The sequence below is a fragment of the Oncorhynchus mykiss genome, chromosome 16, assembly GCF_057628025.1.
Source record: "Oncorhynchus mykiss isolate SJ-2025 chromosome 16, ASM5762802v1, whole genome shotgun sequence".
Classification (NCBI taxonomy): Eukaryota; Metazoa; Chordata; class Actinopteri; order Salmoniformes; family Salmonidae; genus Oncorhynchus; species Oncorhynchus mykiss.
The window spans coordinates 25960579-25980113 of NC_143037.1; the positions used below are offsets into that span (position 1 = coordinate 25960579).

The 19535-nt window shown below is 40.1% G+C and overlaps 1 protein-coding gene across 1 annotated transcript in view; it reads left to right on the forward strand.

Annotated features, from left to right (window-relative positions):
* The window catches only part of muc13b (mucin 13b, cell surface associated), a 32070-nt gene extending 13035 nt beyond the window's left edge, over positions 1–19035 (forward strand). Inside the window, exons 3-12 of the mRNA XM_036946615.2 lie at positions 11924–12046; positions 12541–12650; positions 14008–14066; positions 14419–14618; positions 15926–16060; positions 16189–16231; positions 16404–16441; positions 16634–16721; positions 16890–17148; positions 17828–19035. Of these exons, the coding sequence (XP_036802510.2) occupies positions 11924–12046; positions 12541–12650; positions 14008–14066; positions 14419–14618; positions 15926–16060; positions 16189–16231; positions 16404–16441; positions 16634–16721; positions 16890–17148; positions 17828–18139 (1367 nt within the window). The 3' untranslated portion in view covers positions 18140–19035. The remainder of the gene's footprint in view (positions 1–11923; positions 12047–12540; positions 12651–14007; positions 14067–14418; positions 14619–15925; positions 16061–16188; positions 16232–16403; positions 16442–16633; positions 16722–16889; positions 17149–17827) is intronic.
* Positions 19036–19535: the final 500 nt, after the last annotated feature.

Genomic DNA, 19535 nt, shown 5'->3' on the forward strand with positions numbered 1-19535 from the left:
GATGGAAAATGTTTAACTTTAGCAATTACTGAAACCAAAGCTAGACAGTCAGGGAACATTTATTGAAAGAGGAGTAATTGTTTTGCAGATTTTGACGATAAAACAAAAGCTAGAGTCACTGAGCATCAGAAATTCCAGACTATGGATAGCGGAGTATATTTTTCAATCTGTGACGGCAAGGCAATTACAACCCATTTTCATTGCTGCCCTCTAGACATCAGTGACTTAGTTGTTTAGATGACAGAATGGCAGCTCCCTAAATTGACTGAAATAGGATATGGATTGGGTTAACACTATTATCAGACCTAGCAAAGTTATCTGGTGACATGATTAGATTTCAGGAAATTATTTCAATGCACATATACAGCGCCTTCAGAATGTATTCACACCACTTGACTTTTTCCAAATTTTGTTGTGTTACAGCCTGAATTTAAAATGGATTAAATGTAGATGTTTTGTCACTTGCCCACACACAATAACCCATAATGCAACAGTGACATTTTAAAAATGAAAAGCTGAAATGTCTTGAGTCAAAAAGTATTCATCCCCTTTCTTATGGCAAGCCTAAATAAATTCATGAATAAAACTGTGGTTAACAAGTCATATAATAAGTTGCATGGACTCACTCTGTGTGTAATAATAGTGTTGAACATGATTTTTGAAGGACTACTTCATCTCTGTACCCCACACATACAATTTCCTGTAAGATCCCTCAGTTGAACAGTGAATTTCAAACACAGATTCAACAACAAAGCAAGGGAGGTTTTCCAATGCCTCGCAAAGATGGGCACATGTTGGTACTTTATTTTATTTAACCTTTATTTAACTAGGCAATTCAGGTAAGAACAAATTCTTATTTACAATGATGGCCTAGGAACAGTGGTTTAACTGCCTTGTTCAGGGGCAGAATGACAGATTTTTTTACTTGTCAGCTCTGGGATTCAATCTAGCAACCTTTTGGTTACTGGTCCAACGCTCTAACCACTAGTCTACCTGCTAATAACAATAACTCAGTTGCCGGAGAGGAAGGAAACCGCTAAGGGATTTCACCATGAGGCCAATGGTGACTTTTTAAAACAGAGTTCAACCGCTGTGATAGAAGAAAACTGAGGATGGATCAATAACATTGTAGTTACTCCACAATACTAACCTAATTAAAGAAGGAAGAATACAGAATAAAAAATATTCCAAAACATGCATCTTGTTTGCGACAGGGCACTAAAGTAACACTGCAAAAAATGTGTCTGTAACTTTTTGTTGAACTTTTTGTCCTGAATACAAAGTGTTATGTTCGGGGCAAATCCAATACAACACATTACTGAGTACCACTCTCCCATATTTTCAAGCATAGTGGTGGCTGCATCTTGTATGCTTGTAATCGTTAATGACTAAGGGGAGTTTTTTAAGATAAAAAAGAAACGGAATGGAGCTGAACACAGACAAAATCCTTGAGGAAAGCCTGGTTCAGTCTGTTTTCCACCAGACACTGGGAGATGAATTCACCTTTCAGCAGTACAATAACCTAAAACACGGTAGTTACTACCCATTATGGGCATAGCCAATTCAATATTAAAATCCAAAATGAGTGCCCCATTGTCAATCTTAAATGGTGATATGATATCCCACTTTGGATATTTTTTTTTTATGTACATCATTTTCAGAGTAAGAATTTAAAAAGGTAATTAAATTTTGTTCATAATTTTCAGGATTCACAGATGAATAATTGACACCTGGTGTCGTGGCAGGTAGCCTAAAGGTTAAGAGCATTGGGCCAGTAACCGAAAGGTTGCTGGTTCAAACCTCCAAGCCGACTAGATGAAAAATTGTTCTGTGCCCTTGATCAAGGCACTTAACACTAATTGCTCCTGTAAATCACTCTGGATAAGAGCATCTGCTAAATGACTAAAATATAAAAATGATTTACTTTTTTACAGCATTAATACACTCTGTATAACAAGTATTCAACTACAGTATTCAACTACAAAATACATTATTTTGTTATTTGTAAACATTTATACATATTTATTAGGCATTTGTAAGTACTGCATTGCAAGGATACATAATAATATACAAACCATTTTTAAGCATTTATAATGGCTTATTTATTAACGTTTTTATAAATTGTAATAAATTAATGCAAGTAAATAGTTACAAAACATATCATTACAACTCCTATTTTAGAGCAAATAGTAAGGTTTCAAGTAACAGAATCTGTGCTAAAAATTTGCTTGCAAAAAATGCCATATCACAGTACTTGCAGTGGAATTTAAAATGATAAACCCGGCAGTTTGGGTCCTGGATGCTGATTGGTTTAAACAGCATTTCAGCCATGAGTATATCAGACAATATTCCATTTGTTTACTGTTCTATTTATGTTGGTAACCAGTTTAGAATAGCAATAAGGCACCTCCGGGGTTTGTGGTAGATGGCCAATATACCATGGCTAAGGGCTGTATCCAGACACTCCCCTTCACATTGAGCATTAAAACAGTCCTTAGCCATGGTATATTGGCCAATATACCACACCCCCTCTTGCCTTATTGCTTAAATATATAACCAGCAGAATTGTGTGTCGCGTGCAATATAGGCTAATTGAAAGCTGCAGTAATTCAAACTAATTTGAGTAACTGCCACTTGTGTGTATATATCTTTTTAATTTTAGTCATTTAGCAGACGCTCTTGTCCAGAGTGACTTACAGTTAGTGCATTCATCTTAAGATACAATTGAAGTCGGAAGTTTACATACACCTTAGCCAAATACATTTAAACTCAGTTTTTCACAATTCCTGACATTTAATACAAGTAAAAATTCCCTATTTTAGGTCAGTTAGAATCACCACTTTATTTTAAGAATGTGAAATGTCAGAATAATGGTTGAGAGAATGATTTATTTCAGCTTTTATTTATTTCATCACTTTCCCAGTGGGTCAGAAGTTTACATACACTCAACTAGTATTTGGTAACAAGCTTCCCACAATAAGTTGGGTGAATTATGGCCCATTCTTCCTGTCAGAGCTGGTGTTACTGAGTCAGGTTTGTAGGCCTCCTTGCTTGCACATGCTTTTTCAGTTCTGCCCACAGATTTTCTATAGGATTGAGGTCAGGGCTTTGTGATGGCCACTCCAATACTTTGACTTTGTTGTCCTTTAGCCATTTTGCCACAACTTTGGAAGTATGCTTGGGGTCATTGTCTATTTGGAAGACCCATTTGCGACCAAGCATTAACTTCCTGACTACGTCTTCAGATGTTCCTTCAATATACCGACCAAATTTTCCTACCTCATGACGCCATCTATTTTGTGAAGTGCACCAGTCCCTCCTGCAGAAAAGCACCCCCACAACATGATGCTGCCACTCCTGTGCTTCACGGTTGGGATGGTGTTCTTCGGCTTGCAGGTCTCCCCCTTTTTCCTCCAAACATACCGGTGGTCATTATGACCAAATTGTTCTATTTTTGTTTCATCAGACCAGAGGATATTTCTCCAAAAAGTACGATCTTTGTTTCCTTGTGCATTTACAAACTTGGTTCTTCCTTGCTGAGCGGCCTTTCAAGTCATGTTTATATAGGACTCGTTTTATTGTGGATATAGATATTTTTGTACCTGTTTCCTCCAGCATCTTCACAAGGTCCTTTGCTGTTGTTCTGGGATTTATTTGCACTTTTCGCACCATGTTTATCTGTAGGAGACAGAACGCGTCTCCTTTCTGAGCGATATGACGGCGGTGTGGTCCCACGGTGTTTATACTTGCGTACTATTGTTTGCACAGATGAATGTGGTACCTACAGGCGTTTGGAAATTGCTCCCAAGGATGAACCAGACTAGTGGAGGTCTACAATTTTTTTTCTGAGGACTTGGCTGATTTCTTTTGATTTTCCCATGATGTCAAGCAAAGAGGCACTGAGTTTGAAGGTAGGCCTTGAAATACATCCACAGGTACACCTCCAATTGACTCAAATGATGTCAATTAGAGACTTCTAAAGGAACTTCTAAAGCCATGACATCATTTTCTGGAATTTTCCAAGCTGTTTAAAGGTATACTCAACTTAGTGTATGTAAACTCACTGAAATTGTCAGAACGGCGTGCTCGGGTTGGGGATTAGGGTTTGAGAATAGCTTGAAGGTTGGGAGGGGCAGATCCTCTTGCTGTTCCATACTTAAATCAGTAACTCATAACTCAGCCCTCGAGTTCGGCAGTCGTGTTGGTTTTCCATTTTGCTTTGATTAATTGATGCCACTGATAGGCTGGGAAGTGCACACACAAAGGCTGTTTTTAGGATGAAGGAAATGCAGTAAACATTTTAAGTATTTGGTAATGGTGCTGTTTTGATCAACCAGCAGAAGAAAGTTATTATTGTGGCTAACATGGCAATTGTGTACGGTGTGCATGACTATTGCTATGTGGGCCACATTTGAAAAGCAGTGCGTGGTCACCCTGAGGGACACCCCGAGCACCAGAAGCAAACGGACCCCAATGAAAGTTGAATAACTGTGTGCAACATTTTAATGATTTATTTACACTTATTTTACCAGGTAAGTTGATTGAGAACATATAATTTTTTACAGCAACGACCTTTGGAATAGTTACAGGGGGGAGGAGAGGGGATGAATGAGACAATTGGATGCTGGGGATGATTAGGTGGCCATGATGGTATGAGGGCCAGATTGGGAGTTTAGCCAGGACACCGGGGTTATCATCTTTACTCTTACGATGAGTCAGGACACCCGTTTTAACATTCCATCAGACAAAAAGGCACCCTACGCAGGGCTATGATAACTTCACTGCCCTGGGGAATTTGGATCTCCTTTGACCAGATTGAAGAGTGCCCTCTACTGGCCTTCCAACACCACTTCCAGCAGCATCTGGTCTCCCATCCAGGGACCGACCAGGACTGATACTGCTTAGCTTCAAAGGCAAGCCAGCAGTGATTTGGGAGCAGGGTGATATGCTGCTGGCAATTTCAAGAGCACTTAAGAAACCTTAATTAGTACGTACTGTTGCAAATGTAACCAAACATTTATTTGCACAAACCTTTATTTGCAACATGTAAAAAGACAAAAGTAAATGGTATCTGTTCATATCCACAAATTCTTGCTTTTCCAATGTGTCTTTGTAACTATATTTATGGTAGGTCTTCGGGAAAAGTAATGCTTCAACAGATTTCAGCATGATTTCAGATTGTGTTTAGATAAAAGTAACTTTGCTCTCATTGTCACGGTCGTCCTCCTCTTCATCTGAAGAGGAGAGGCGAGATGGATCGGAGGACCAAAATGCGGCGTGGTATGTGTTCATCATTTATTTTACTACAGAAAACACTGAACACTGAAACCCTATACAAAAACAATAAACGAACTAACAACCGTGAAGCTAATGCAAACTGCGCTGAAACAAGCAATCAACATAGACAATCACCCACAAACAAACAGTGCAACCCAGGCTACCTAAGTATGATTCTCAATCAGAGACAACAATGACACCTGCCTCTGATTGAGAACCATACTAGGCCGAAACATAGAAATGTCCCAAAACATAGAAAAACCAACATAGACTGCCCACCCAACTCACGCCCTGACCATACTAAATAAATACAAAACAAAGGAAATAAAGGTCAGAACGTGACACTCATAGAATGTAGTTCCTTGAGCACTACAGATATCAACCCAATGTTATTTGTGAGAATTGCTCCATTGTTAAACATTTTGTTGGTGACCCACTCTTTGATGGTATGTACAGTCGTGGTCAAAAGTTTTGAGAATGACACAAATATGAATTTTCACAAAGTCTGCTGCCTCAGTTTGTATGATGGCAATTTGCATATACTCCAGAATGTTATGACGAGTGATCAGATGAATTGCAAAGTTTCTCTTTGCCATGCAAATGAACTGAATCCCCCAAAACCATTTCCACTGCATTTCAGCCCTGCCACAAAAGGACCAGCTGACATCATGTCAGTGATTCTCTCGTTAACACAGGTGTGAGTGTTGATGAGGACAAGGCTGGAGATCACTCTGTCATGCTGATTGAGTTTGAATAACAGACCGGAAGCTTCAAAAGCAGGGTGGTGCTTGGAATCATTGTTCTTCCTCTGTCAAATATGGTTACCTGCAAGGAAACATGTGCTGTCATCATTGCTTTGCACAACAAGGGCTTCACAGGCAAGGATATTGCTGCTAGTAAGATTGCACCTAAATCAACCATTTATCGGATCATCAAGAACTTTAAGGAGAGCGGTTCAATTGTTGTGAAGAAGGCTTCAGGGTGCCCAAGAAAGTCCAGCAATGTCACGTTCTGACCTTAGTTCTTTTGTTATGTCTTTGTTTTAGTATGGTCAGGGCGTTAGTTGGGTGGGCAGTCTGTTCTTTTTTCTATGATTTGGTATTTCTGTATTTGGTCTGGTATGGTTCTCAATCAGAGGCAGCTGTCAATTGTTGTCCCTGATTGAGACCCATACTTAGGTAGCCTCTTTTCACTCTTGAGTTGTGGGATGATTGTTTTCTGTTGAGTGTTTGTATCTGCACCAGACAGAACTGTTTCGGTTTCGTTCATTCACTTTGTTGTTTTTGTTCAGTGTTCAATTACTTTATTAAAAATATGGGCACAGAATAAGTTAGAGGAAAAACAAAAAGAAATGGAGGAACTTATTCAAGAAAGATCCAGTGTAATATATTATAAAAATAAAGCGAACTGGGTGAAATATGGGGAAAAATGCACCAAATTCTTTTTCAATCTTCAATATAGAAATGCTACCAACATTTTTTATTAAAACTTCTTACAAATGATGGAGTCACGCATGATTCACCAAATTATATTTTGAAAGAGGAAGTAAAGTACTTTAAGAATATGTTTTCATTTCAGACGCCTCCATCTCCACTAACTGAAACTAATTGTATGGATTTTTTTCAAAATAATAATGTAAAATTAATATCTGTACAGAAATTACAGAGGAGGAGGAGGAACTGCTTGAGGCAATTGGGACCTTTAAGGATGGGAAAACTCCAGGGCTGGATGGCATACCAGTGGAAGTATACACATTTTTTGGGGGTATACTCAAAGGACCATTATTGGCTTGTTTTAACCACTCATATATAAATGGTAGATTATCAGACATGCAACAAGAAGGTTTGATATCATTATTACTGAAACAGGACCCAAGTGGTATATATAAAGATACAGTCCATTTAAAAAATTGGAGACTTCTTACACTTCAGTGTTGTGATGCAAAAATCCTAGCAAAATGCTTGGCACATAGAATTAAAAAAGTATTGTCAGATATTATTCATCCTAATCAGACAGCTTTTTTACAAGGATGATACATTGGAGATAATATAAGACAAGTACTGGAAACAATAGAACACTATGAAATATCGGGGACACCAGGCCTGGTTTTCATAGCTGATTTTGAAAAGGCTTTTGATAAAGTACGACTGGAGTTTATATATAAATGCCTAGAATATTTCAATTTTGGGGAATCTCTTATAAAATTGGTTAAGGTTATGTATAGTAACCCTAGGTGTAAGATAGTAAATAATGGCTACATCTCAGAAAGTTTTAAGCTATCTAGAGGAGTAAAATAAGGTTGTCCACTATTGGCATATATATTTATTATTCCCATCGAAATGTTAGCTGCAAAGATTAGATCAAACAATAATATTAAGGGATTAGAAATCCGTGGCTTAAAAACGAAGGTGTCATTGTACGCTGATGATTCATGTTTTCTTTTAAAACCACAATTGGAGTCTCTCCACGGCCTCTTAGAGGATCTAGATACTTTTGCTAACCAAATTGTGATAAATGTACCATATTACGTATTGGATCACTAAAAAAATGCACGTTTTACATTACCATGTAATTTACCAATTAAATGGTCTGACGGAGATGTGGACATACTCGGTATACAAATCCCAAAAGAAAGAAATGATCTCACTCCATTAAATGTTTGTAGAAAGTTAGCAAAAATAGATAAGATCTTGCTACCATGGAAAGGAAAATACTTGGAAAAATCACCCTGATTAACTCCTTAGTTATATTACAGTTGACCTATTTGCTTATGGTTTTGCCTACACCTAGTGACCTGCTTTTTAAATTATATGAACAAAAAATATTCAATTTAATTTGGAACGGCAAAAAAATTAAAAGGTCCTATTTATATAACGAATATGAATTCGGTGGGCAGAAATGATTAAATATTAAAGCATTAGACCTCTCACTAAAGACATCAGTCATACAAAAGTTATACTTAAATCCAAACTGGTTCTCTAGTCAATTGGTACGAATGTCTCATCCTATATTCAGGAAGGGCCTTTTCCCCTTTATTCAAATTACACTTGGTCACTTTCGGTTGTTTGAAAAGGAAATAATCTCCAAAATATCTTTATTTTTTAAACAAGCCTTGGAAAGTTGGTTGCAATTTCAGTTTAATCCACCTGAAAGGACGGAACAAATAGTACAACAAATATTGTGGTTAAATTCAAATATACTTATTGATTAAAAAAAACTGTTTTTATTGAAGAATTTTTTTAATTTTTTTTTAAGTATAATTTTTGTGAATGATATCATAAATAGGACTGGTGGAGTTATGTCACACATGCAGCTAACACAAACATATGGAAATGTCTGCTCTACCCAACATTACAACCAATTAATTGCAGCATTACCACAAAAATGGAAGAGGCAAGTAGAAGGGGAAAAAAATAAGGAACTTGTATTAAAGAACATAAATGGTTAAAGAAAAGTGTGATAAATAAAAACATATACCAATTTCATTCATGGACAGAAAAATTACCAGCTGTGCCATATAAATTGCAAAATAGTTGGGAAGAGATTTTCGATGTACCCATTCCATGGCACATGGTTTATGAATTGATACGCACAACAACGCCAGATTCAAAACTTCACATTTTTCAATATAAATTACTATACAAAATTCTTGCAACTAATAGAATGTTATATATATATATACAATCTTCCCAGCTCTGCAGATTCTGCTGTGAGGAGGCAGAGTCATTAGATCATTTATTTTGGTATTGTCCATATGTAGCTCATTTTTGGTCACAGGTCCAGGAATACAGTTTTATATCTTTATGTTTGAAGCCTGAAATGTGGCAAAAGGTCGCAAAGTTCAAGGGGGCCGAATACTTTCGCAAGGCACTGTATGTGTATATATATGCATATGTGTATGGATATATATATTTACCCCCAAAAAATGGGCGGTTGGAAATTATGCAGACAATTACATTGGAAGCAACATTCTTTCCACAATATTAAGCTGATCCACCCTCACATTTTTAATAAAATAAAAAATATGGACACTTACCATGCTGCACATTTGTCCTCACCTTCTTCCACCGCCAACGGCCGTTACAGAATCACCCACCAATCAAGGACCAAGCAGCGAGATCTGGACTATGTGACAACTTGGGACGAAATAGAAAGGTGGTCGGTTGACCCAGGGAGAGTGCCGGAGCCCGCCTGGGATTCTCTGGAGCAGTGCGAGGAGGGTTACAGGAGAATGGAAATGGCGTCACGAACACGGCAGCGCAACAGGCACGAGAGGCAGCCCGGGGAGTGTGGCTAAGTCAGGTAGGAGCGCCAACTCCCCATGCTTACTGTAGAGAGAGGTGGACCGGGCAGGCACCGTGTTATGCCGTGAGGCGCACGGTGTCCCCGGTGCGCAGGCATAGCCCGGTGCATTACATAGCAGCGCCTCGTATCGGCCGGGCTAGAGTGGGCATCGAGCCAGGTGCCATGAATCCGGCTCATAGCATCTGGTCTCCAGTGCGTCTCCTTGGGCCGGGGTACATGGCACCAGCCCTACGCACGGTGTCCCCGGTTCGCCAGCACAGCCCAGTGCGGTCTTTTCCACCTCTCCGCACTGGACTGGCGACGGGGAGTATCCAGCCAGGTAGGGTTGTGCAGGCTCGGTGCACGAGACCTCCAGTGCGCCTCCACGGTCCGGTCTATCCGGTGCCTCCTCCATGAACCAGGCCTCCAGTGGCAGCCCCACGCACCAGGCTGTCTATCCGTCTCCTTCCTCCAAGTGCTCCCTCCTGTTCAGCACTGCCGGAGTCTCGCTCCTGTCCAGAGCTGCCAGAGTCGCCCGTCTGTCCTGAGCTGCCAGAGTCGCCCGTCTGTCCTGAGCTTCCAGAGTCGCTCGTCTGTCCTGAGCTGCCAGAGTCGCCCGTCTGTCCTGAGCTGCCAGAGCCGCCCGTCTGTCCTGAGCTGCCAGAGCCGCCCGTCTGTCCTGAGCTGCCAGAGCCGCCCGTCAGTCAGGAGCTGCCAGAGACGTCCGTCAGTCAGGAGCTGCTAGAGCCGCCCGCAAGTCAGGAGCTGCCAGAGCCGGCAGTTAGTCAGGAGCTGCCAGAGCCACCAGTTAGTCAGGAGCTGCCAGAGCCGCCATCAGTCAGGAGCTGCCAGAGCCGCCCTTCATTCCGGAGCTGCCGGAATAACCCTTCACTCCGGCGTTGCCGGAATCGCCCTTCACTCCGGTGCTGCCGGAATCTCCCGTCCATTCGGGGGCCACTGCTAGGGTCCCCAGTCCGAGGTCGTCCTCACCTTCTTCCACCGCCAACGGCCGTTACAAGCAAGCGCCAGGACCGTCTCCTAAAGTTTATTCAGCTGCTGGATCGGGGCACCACCAGTACAGAGCTTGCTCAGGAATGGCAGCAGGCAGGTGTGAGTGCATCTGCACGCACAGTGAGGCAAAGACATTTGGAGGATGGCCTGGTGTCAAGAAGGGCAGCGAATAAGCCCCTTCTCTCCAGGAAAAACATCAGGGACAGACTGATATTCCGCAAAAGGAACAGGGATTGGACTGCTGAGGACTGGGTAAAGTCATTTTCTCTGATGAATCCCCTTTCCGATTGTTTGGGGCATCCGGAAAAAAGCTTGTCTGGAGAAGACAAGGTGAGCGCTACCATCAGGCCTGTGTCATGCCAACAGTAAAGCATCCTGAGACCATTCATGTGTGGGGTTGCTTCTCAGCCAAGGGAGTGGGCTCATTCACAATTTTGCCTAAGAACATAGCCACGAATAAAGAATGGTATGAACATATCCTCTGAGATCAACTTCTCCCAACCATCCAGGAACCGTTTGGTGATGAACAAGGCCTTTTCCAGCATGATGAAGCACCTTGCCATAAGGCAAAAGTGCTAACTAAGTGGCTCGGGAAGAAAACATCGATATTTTGCGTCCATGGCCAGGAAACTCCCCAGACCTTAATCCCATTGAGAATTTGTGGTCAATCCTCAAGAGGCGGGTGGACAAACAAAATCCACAAATTCTGACAAAATGCAAGTATTGATTATGCAAGAATGGGCTGCCATCAGTCAGGATGTGGCCCAGAAGTTAATTGACAGCATGCTTGGGCGGATTGCAGAGGTCTTGAGAAAGAAGGGTCAACACTGCAAATATTGACTCTTTGCATCAACTTCATGTAATTGTCAATAAAAGCCTTTAACACTTATGAAATGCTTGTAATTATACTTCAGTATTCCATAGTAACATCTGACAAAAATGATCTAAAGACACTGAGGCAGCAGACTTTGTGAAAATTAATATTTGTGTCATTATCAAAACTTTTGGCCACGACTGTATATAAACCACTTGTAAAATTAACTATATCAACTACACTTTTTGTTATCACATTTTAACTACAACTAAAATAGGAAAATGAAAAATGTATAGAACCGAACTCACCCTTGTTTTCCCTGCTAAAAATCTGTACCTCGTTGAAATGCATCAAGCCAAACCAGTTGTACCCCCCAGGTGTAGGGGAATTATGCTGTTATTATGCTGTTTAGTGGACAGAAAGTCTCCCCAAGACTTGCTCTGTACCATCTATTCTACACAGACTGTTTTGTATTAATAAATGCATCACAAAGTGCTATGTGTATTCTGAAGAACTGTGTTCCTCTTTGATTTTAAGATCCCTGTGCCCCAAACCCATGCGAAGGTGGCAGCAGCTGTCAGCCAGGCTATGACTCCCACTTCACCTGTCTCTGTCTGGCTGGCCAAAAATACTCTGAGGATAGAAAGCGATGTGAGGAAGGTGGGTAATCTCCTGTCTGCCACCACTAGTGGGTGCTACAATACCTTGGAAGACAGTGCGATATAGGCCTAAATAGCTCTGATTGGTAGGGAGAAGAGCTTCATCATCTGCAATGAAAAGTTAGGAACTTTAGAAACTATTCTGATTTAAGACCAGTTAAGAATGTTTTGTCCTGAGTATGGTTAAGTGTGGATAAACTGGTTCGAGATTTGTATTTAGCTTCCACGTGAAACAATCGGATAGGCTAAGGTTTTGGCCAATAAATTGATATATTTATAAATGTATGAATACATAAATGAGAGCAACCTAGATGACAGTGGCTAGAGGAGTCAAACTCAGTTAAAGATATAAGATATTAGCTATAGCATCTATACATGTATATTGGATCTCATGTACCATCTCCACTGTGGGCTTTTTAACACAATGCTGCATCCACACTGTTTTCAATACGTGCTTATAATTCGTATTTGTCATGTGTTGATTCTGATTTTCAGCCAAGGTCTTCCCAGGATCTCTGACCCTGCCTAGTATGACCTTCATCGATGACATGACCAACCCACAATCAGAAGGTTTCAATACATCAGCTGACGAGTTAATTACTACGGTAAAATAGATATGATACTTTTTACACTAAGTATGTCTGGCTGTAGTTCAAAATCACAACTTTTCTGCAATGTTACATAGGTCATTACCAAGCTCTTTGTGACATTTTTGACAACGTGTAAGCTGGGTAACAGCTGCATTACACTTATTTCTATGTCCTTGGAAACTGTCCCAGTCAACCCAGGTTGTAGAAGCTGTAGAATTTTCCCAAGCAGGTATTTTCAGAACAGTTAGTGCAGTAATTCTGAGGAGAAAATATGGGTTAACTTGATCTTCCAAGGAGCATCCATGTTGACCCGTTCAATCAGTGAACATACATCTACTGTAGTAGTATGAACATTCTCATTTACTTCCTTAATCTCACATATGAGATGAAGTTGATAAAGAATTGCCTTCTATTTTAAACATTTTCTAATTAACATGATGGGATACAATTTATTGTGTGTGGGGGTATCATTCAGTCAGTATCAGCTACTGTAATGGCCTCGAAATATGCTAATAAAGATGGACCCCCATGTAAAAATATGATAACGACGACTTTAGTACAGCACCTAGGGATTTTACCCTCTTGGTGTAATGGGATCAGGTTTTGGAATGGCAGTCATAGGGACTAGGGTCCTGGTCGGGTTACCCACCTAATTAACTACATTGGTGTAGGAAGTGGTTAGTACCATTGGAAGCATGTCCCTAGCAAGTCTGGGCCACAGTATAGTTTTCTGAGGCATAGCTATTTTTGGTTGTTAGTGTGCATGCATTACAAAGTAGTCAGAGCTATTCACACTATATTGAAATGCCTTAGCCGCTATTCAGCTTGATTTCTACACGTAAAACTTCTCTCACGACGATAAAAACAAACCAAAAATGGTTTTAGACAGCTGAAGCAAGCACACACTTTTCTTCAGGAAATGTACCATTTCAGTCGATCTTACCTTAGAAGTATTGTGTCAGTAGTGACGTCATCCACCATAAGCCCATGTTTACTTTGCAGGCTGACTAGCATCTATTGAATGTTGGAATGTCCCATCAATGTAATGCTCAAATCAACTTATACAAGACATGTTTACCGCTATATAATCCAAAAGAAAGCTTGATATTTACTGGAAGCCTGAGAACATTTTTTGCTGTTAGCTTTTCAGTGGGTTTTACATCTTAACTTTTTCCTTTTGCTGTTTGCCATTTCACAGATGATTATTTGAAGTCAAATTATTCGATTCCCCATGATCGAACCGTACCCCGTCTACGACAATGTTTGTAGCAAACAACAGTCTCCTTTTTTTAGCTGCACTAGGCAAAAAATTATGAACTGTCCAGTAAATTTATATTGTGAACTTATTAGCATTTGTCTGTCCAAAATACAGATGAGGGATCTTTTCCAGAGTCACCTTGGCTACATTGATTCCACAGTGCTGAATTTCAGGTCAGTGTTAATGTAGTTACTGTGGTCCCTGCTTTTACCAATAAACTATCATTTTGCATTACCACTCACGCTATAGGCTACTCTACAATTTGTTTGTTGTTGGTTTGATTCTAACAAACTACCTTCATCCTTGAAGTTAATGTCTTCTTGAATTTTTTTTACCTAATTTATTGTGTCAGTCCAGATTATTATAGCCATCATGATAATGTATAATTTTGATTTGGAAGATATCACACGCCCAAGACAACTATTGACAGAAGATTGATGCTGTTGCTATCACTACTTTCATGAGTATGTGATAGTTCCATGATGATCATAATTCTAAAAACACTGACACTAATTTGCCTCCTAGCAAAATGGCTAAGGGTCCGGCCCGTACCATCTGGTCACTCAAGTCAGGTGGTGTCAACGTGGCCATGGAGAACAATTTTAAACTCGACTCCATCATCACAGAAGCCGTCATCAATGGAATGATACAGGATGCTATTGTAGACTGTGACAAAACGGGTGCCGTTTGTTTAAATCCTCTACTTAAAAATGCAGCATACAAAGGTACGTCCCCTATAGTAATAGTAACGCACTATTCCCTTGATGTATAATGACTGTGGTTTAACATAAGCTAGGAGGCAATCTTGTGAGCATAGCTACAATGAATGTCAAGGGGAAGACAGAAAATCAGTGGTGGAAAAAGTACTCAATTGTCATACTTGAGTAAATGTAAAGATAACTGTAAAAGTGAGTCACTGAGTAAAATACTACTTGATTAAAAGTCTAAAAGTATTTGGTTTTAAATAAACTTAAGTATCAACAGTAAATGGAATTGCTCAAATGTACTTAAGTATCAAAAGTTAAAGTATAAATCATTTCAACTTCTTTATATTAGGCAAACCAGACAGCATCATTTTCTTGTTTTTATTTAATTTACGGATAGCCAGGGGCACACTCCAACACTCAGACATAATTTACAAATGAAGCATTTGTGAGTCCACCAGATCAGAGGCTGTAGGGATGACGAGAGATGTTCTCTTGATAAGTGTGTGAATTGGACCATTTTCCTGTCAAAATGTAATGAGTACTTTTGGGTGTCAGGGAAAATGAATGGAGTAGAAAGTACATTATTTTCTTTAGGAATGTAGTGAAGTAAAAGTTGCCAAAAATATAAATAGTAAAGTACAGATACCCCAAAAACTACTTAAGTAGTACTTTAATAAAGGACTTTTACTTAAGTCCTTTACACCACTGCAGAGAACTAAGTATGCAATCAATCACAATCATGATGCTGTCATATGACATTGGTAGTATGATGTAACTTCACACTAGAGTACTGATCCTCTTAAATCCTGTTGCTGGAGAGATGTACCTGAATTTTGTACCTTGATTCAACTTTTAATCTGATCTTCAACCCCTTCACTAGCTGAATCCTGTGTTTCACTGCTGAGCTACAATACCAACTTGCAGTACTGCAGCTCTCAAGGAGCAGGATTGAGGATTACTGTTCTAGGAAAATATGTAAAAGAGGAGTTGAACAGTAGAAAACGGTTTGTCACTGAAACTCCTATTGATAGACATCTGGAGCATTCAGTAGACTAGGCAACTATAATGTTAACTAGCCAATGAATTCTGAACACTATCCACATGACTATGTCACTAATGTTTGTAATGCTTAGTCATGTCTTTTGGATGCGATGTATTCAGGCCTCCGGGGGGGGGTAATGAAGACATGATGGGGGGGGATATTGCGTCATATCAGGAAATTGATTGAATTGATGGAATTGAACACTATTTGCCCCAACCACAATGCTGAATGGAGGTACTTTCTTACTGTATATAATCCTCTCCCTGTGGCACTGTCTATACAGAAACCGATCTGTGTGATTCGTATCGGAAACCTTGTGACGACACGTCAACTACTTGTACTTCTGACAGTGGTAGACCTGAATGTACTTGTCAGGACAATTACGTGAAATCGGAATACTCTATCAGAACATGCAAAGGTGAGTGGCACCGATTGTTCCTCTTACAATAGACTCTGGGGGTTTGTATGAGAGAGGGTAAAAAGAGATTGGGTCTTGGTGGTGTGTGTGTTTGTGTGATAGACTTACTTTACCGTCTCTGTCTGCAGCTTGTGAAAGTGGGAAGAAAGCAGAGGACGGTGTGTGTAATGAGTAAGTACTTAAAACATTTAATCAATTTAGTCATTTCCCATCCATTCATTTATTCAGTCACATCTATTTTCACGTAAACAATGTCTTTCAACTGGGAGTTTGGATACAGTGCAATGGTTAACTTGCATTATTGGTCTGTGCAAAGATTTAAAAAAAAGTTTTTTTCTTTCAGTTGTTCATTTGGTTACTCTGGTTTAAACTGCAATGAATGTAAGTATAACATACCATATTATGGTATGATTCTTCCTTCCAAGGATTTGACACTAGGCTGCCTCTGGCCTTTGCAATAGGTGTCGTTCTCTCCTTTCATGTGGTGTTTCCTGTAATAGTGGTATTGAGTATACTGGTGTTGGCAGGTTTTTTTTTAACATATCTCTCCCCTCACTCTCTGTCTCTCTGCAGCATGGAAGTTGATTCTGGTGATTGTCGGGACTGTTCTTGGTGCGCTGCTACTCATCACACTAATCATGCTGCCAGTAGTTGCACGCAAGTGAGTCACACACACACAGAGGACAACATTTACACCATAATATTTGAATCACATCAAATACAATTCAATATATACCTTCATCTTTAATCTTGTTACGATTCCACGATTGACCCTAATGGAGTATAAAAGGAAGTTGTTAAATCTTATGTGTATTGTCGTCTTCTATAGGACGTCCAAGAAGAGCTCCTCCAAGAAGTCCTCGAAGAACGCTGAGGTTCCTACCTACACCAGCCCCTATACCGCCAAGGACTTCAGGGCATCGGCCTTAACCAATGGGGGGGTGACCAATGTCAGTTCAGGTTTTGCGGGCGTACCCAAGATCCCCCGGGCCATGCCCAACAACAACAGCTGGGACCGTGGCAGCAACCTGGAGATGACGGAGAGCGGTAGCAGACAGGCACTGGTGACCAGGGGAGACAAAGGAGGGGTAAGAACCTCGGGAAGGGAGAGAGGAAGAATGAGTGAGAAAGGAGGGTGGGGAAGATACAAGAGTTCATCTGGCCAGATAACTACCAAAATATTACTTTATGTGTAATCTCAGACATCCAGAACTAACATCTTGCGTAATTTCACCAGATGCTCGATTAAGTTCTGGGGGTAAACGTGTTAGAAAATCTACTAATGAGACTAGCGAAGTCTCCACCTATAAACCGAAATACTCAGCCGGTTTTAGGCAAGTCTATGGTCAGCATGTCCCCTGATTTATCCATATGATCAGTGGCACAAAGTCAGTGTGGAATTCTGGGAGGGAAATGCTCATGCAGGGTTATTGCTAAATTGTCAAATATTTAAATGTCAGTTACTATACATATAAAGTACCAAATAGTACAAAGAACTGGGCCAATTTAACCCCACGAAAAACAATTTATTGAAGAACATTTCAAGCACTTGCATTCAACATTAATTATGCATTAAAGTATACACAAAAAGGTGTATTTTTAGGAAATGTTGTATTGGTTGTAATATGATGTCTTCTCAACCAGAACACTAGTTACAACCAGAAAAGGACGTCATTAAAATGTCTGGTGCCAAATTTTTCCCGCTGGGTAAAGACCAAGACCCCCAGGACTGAGATTGTCAGATACAGATGATGTTTTGTGTTTTAGATTGGCAGCTACCAGAACCCTGATGACACAAGTAGCTTCAACAACAGGAACCCCTACCAGAGCGGAGGTCAGGGCAACAACCCTTACCAGAGCGGAGGTCAGGGCAACAACCCCTACCAGAGCGGAGGTCAGAGCAACAACGCCTACCAGAGCGGAGGTCAGGGCAACAACCCCTACCAGAGCGGAGGTCAGGGCAACAACCCCTACCAGAGCGGAGGTCAGAGCAACAACGCCTACCAGAGCGGAGGTCAGGGCAACAACCCCTACCAGAGCGGAGGTCAGGGCAACAACCCCTACCAGAGCAGAGGCTAGGACAACCCTTACTTTACACACGACAATGGAAGAAGAAACTGAAGACCCACTGGAACAGTCAATTAAGGATACCATTTTCTTCAGAACGCAAATGCTTAGAAATCAGAAACCAATAACAATGGTTTTTAAATAGTCCTACTTGTGATTCTGCCCTATGTTCTACTCAACTTTTATGCACTGTGTATCAATCTTTTTTTTGTTGTACAATAAATGATAGTTGAGTTGCAGTGTCCATTCTGTCCAAGAGTGGGCGGTGTATCCAAGCTCCTGAAATGTATGTAGCCAAAAGGCTACTAATGTATTGTCGCTCAGTTTTCCTTATGTTTTTAAGTATTTGTTAATCCATTCTCATGTCCTGATTGTATTGTAGAACTGTAATGAATGTGTTTTTTTCTAATATCAATCCAATACTGTATTCATGTGTGATACATGAGGGCTTAGTCTGTGACTCATGCAAATCTTACGTTAATGCCAATGCAAAATGTTATAAAGTGAAAGGCCCAAGTTTGGCGTGCTAAATCATCATTATATTATGATTGCATGGGTCTGTCATTTTAAATGTTTCTTGTTAATTTATTTGAATATGGACGAACCCAGTTCAAATGGTGTTAGGGGAATTTATTGGTGTGGTTCGCCATTGTCTATTTTGATCTCTTGTACATCTACACCGGGGTTTAGAAATAGCAAATAATGACATTTTATCCTTAATGTGCCATCTTAATACATATTGTATATGTGATATAAATATAGTCCAATATAAATAAACAGAATGTGTGTCAAATTGTTCAATGAGACACACCGTTCAGTATGATGACTTTTACACAATACATTTTGTAAATGAGACTGGCCTCTCGTTGGAATAAAGAAGGAAGGAAAATAAATCCATTTTCAATTTACAACTGCGTTTGGTTATTCATTCAGAGTTTGTGTGTTTCTGTACATAATGGAATTTTAATAGTGAGACTGTATCATATTGCAAATATGTAACGTGTGCTGTCAGGATGCAGTTCTGTATTTTAAGATTAAGATCACATCGTTCAACAATTGTACACAAGGTCCACCCGGAACTGGGGGGGGGGGGGGGTCAGGTGCCTTGCTCAAGGGCGCATTGGCATCTAAAGATTTTTAATAACACTTCTGAATAATGTTTGTAAAGTGTAAAGGCACATACTTCCATCTTAGAAATGTGTTTAAAATTATGCTTAGGTGGAATTATTAGTATTTCTGTCAAAAATAGCCTGTGGATACATAACCCAGGCTAGGTTTGAGGTTAGCAGGGGAGTTTGTAAAGGTTTCCAGATTTCTCCCTCTACCTTTTGATGTCTCAGATTGTATATCTGTTCGTATCCACAAATTCTTGTTTTTCCAATGTGTCTTTGTAACTATATTTATGGTA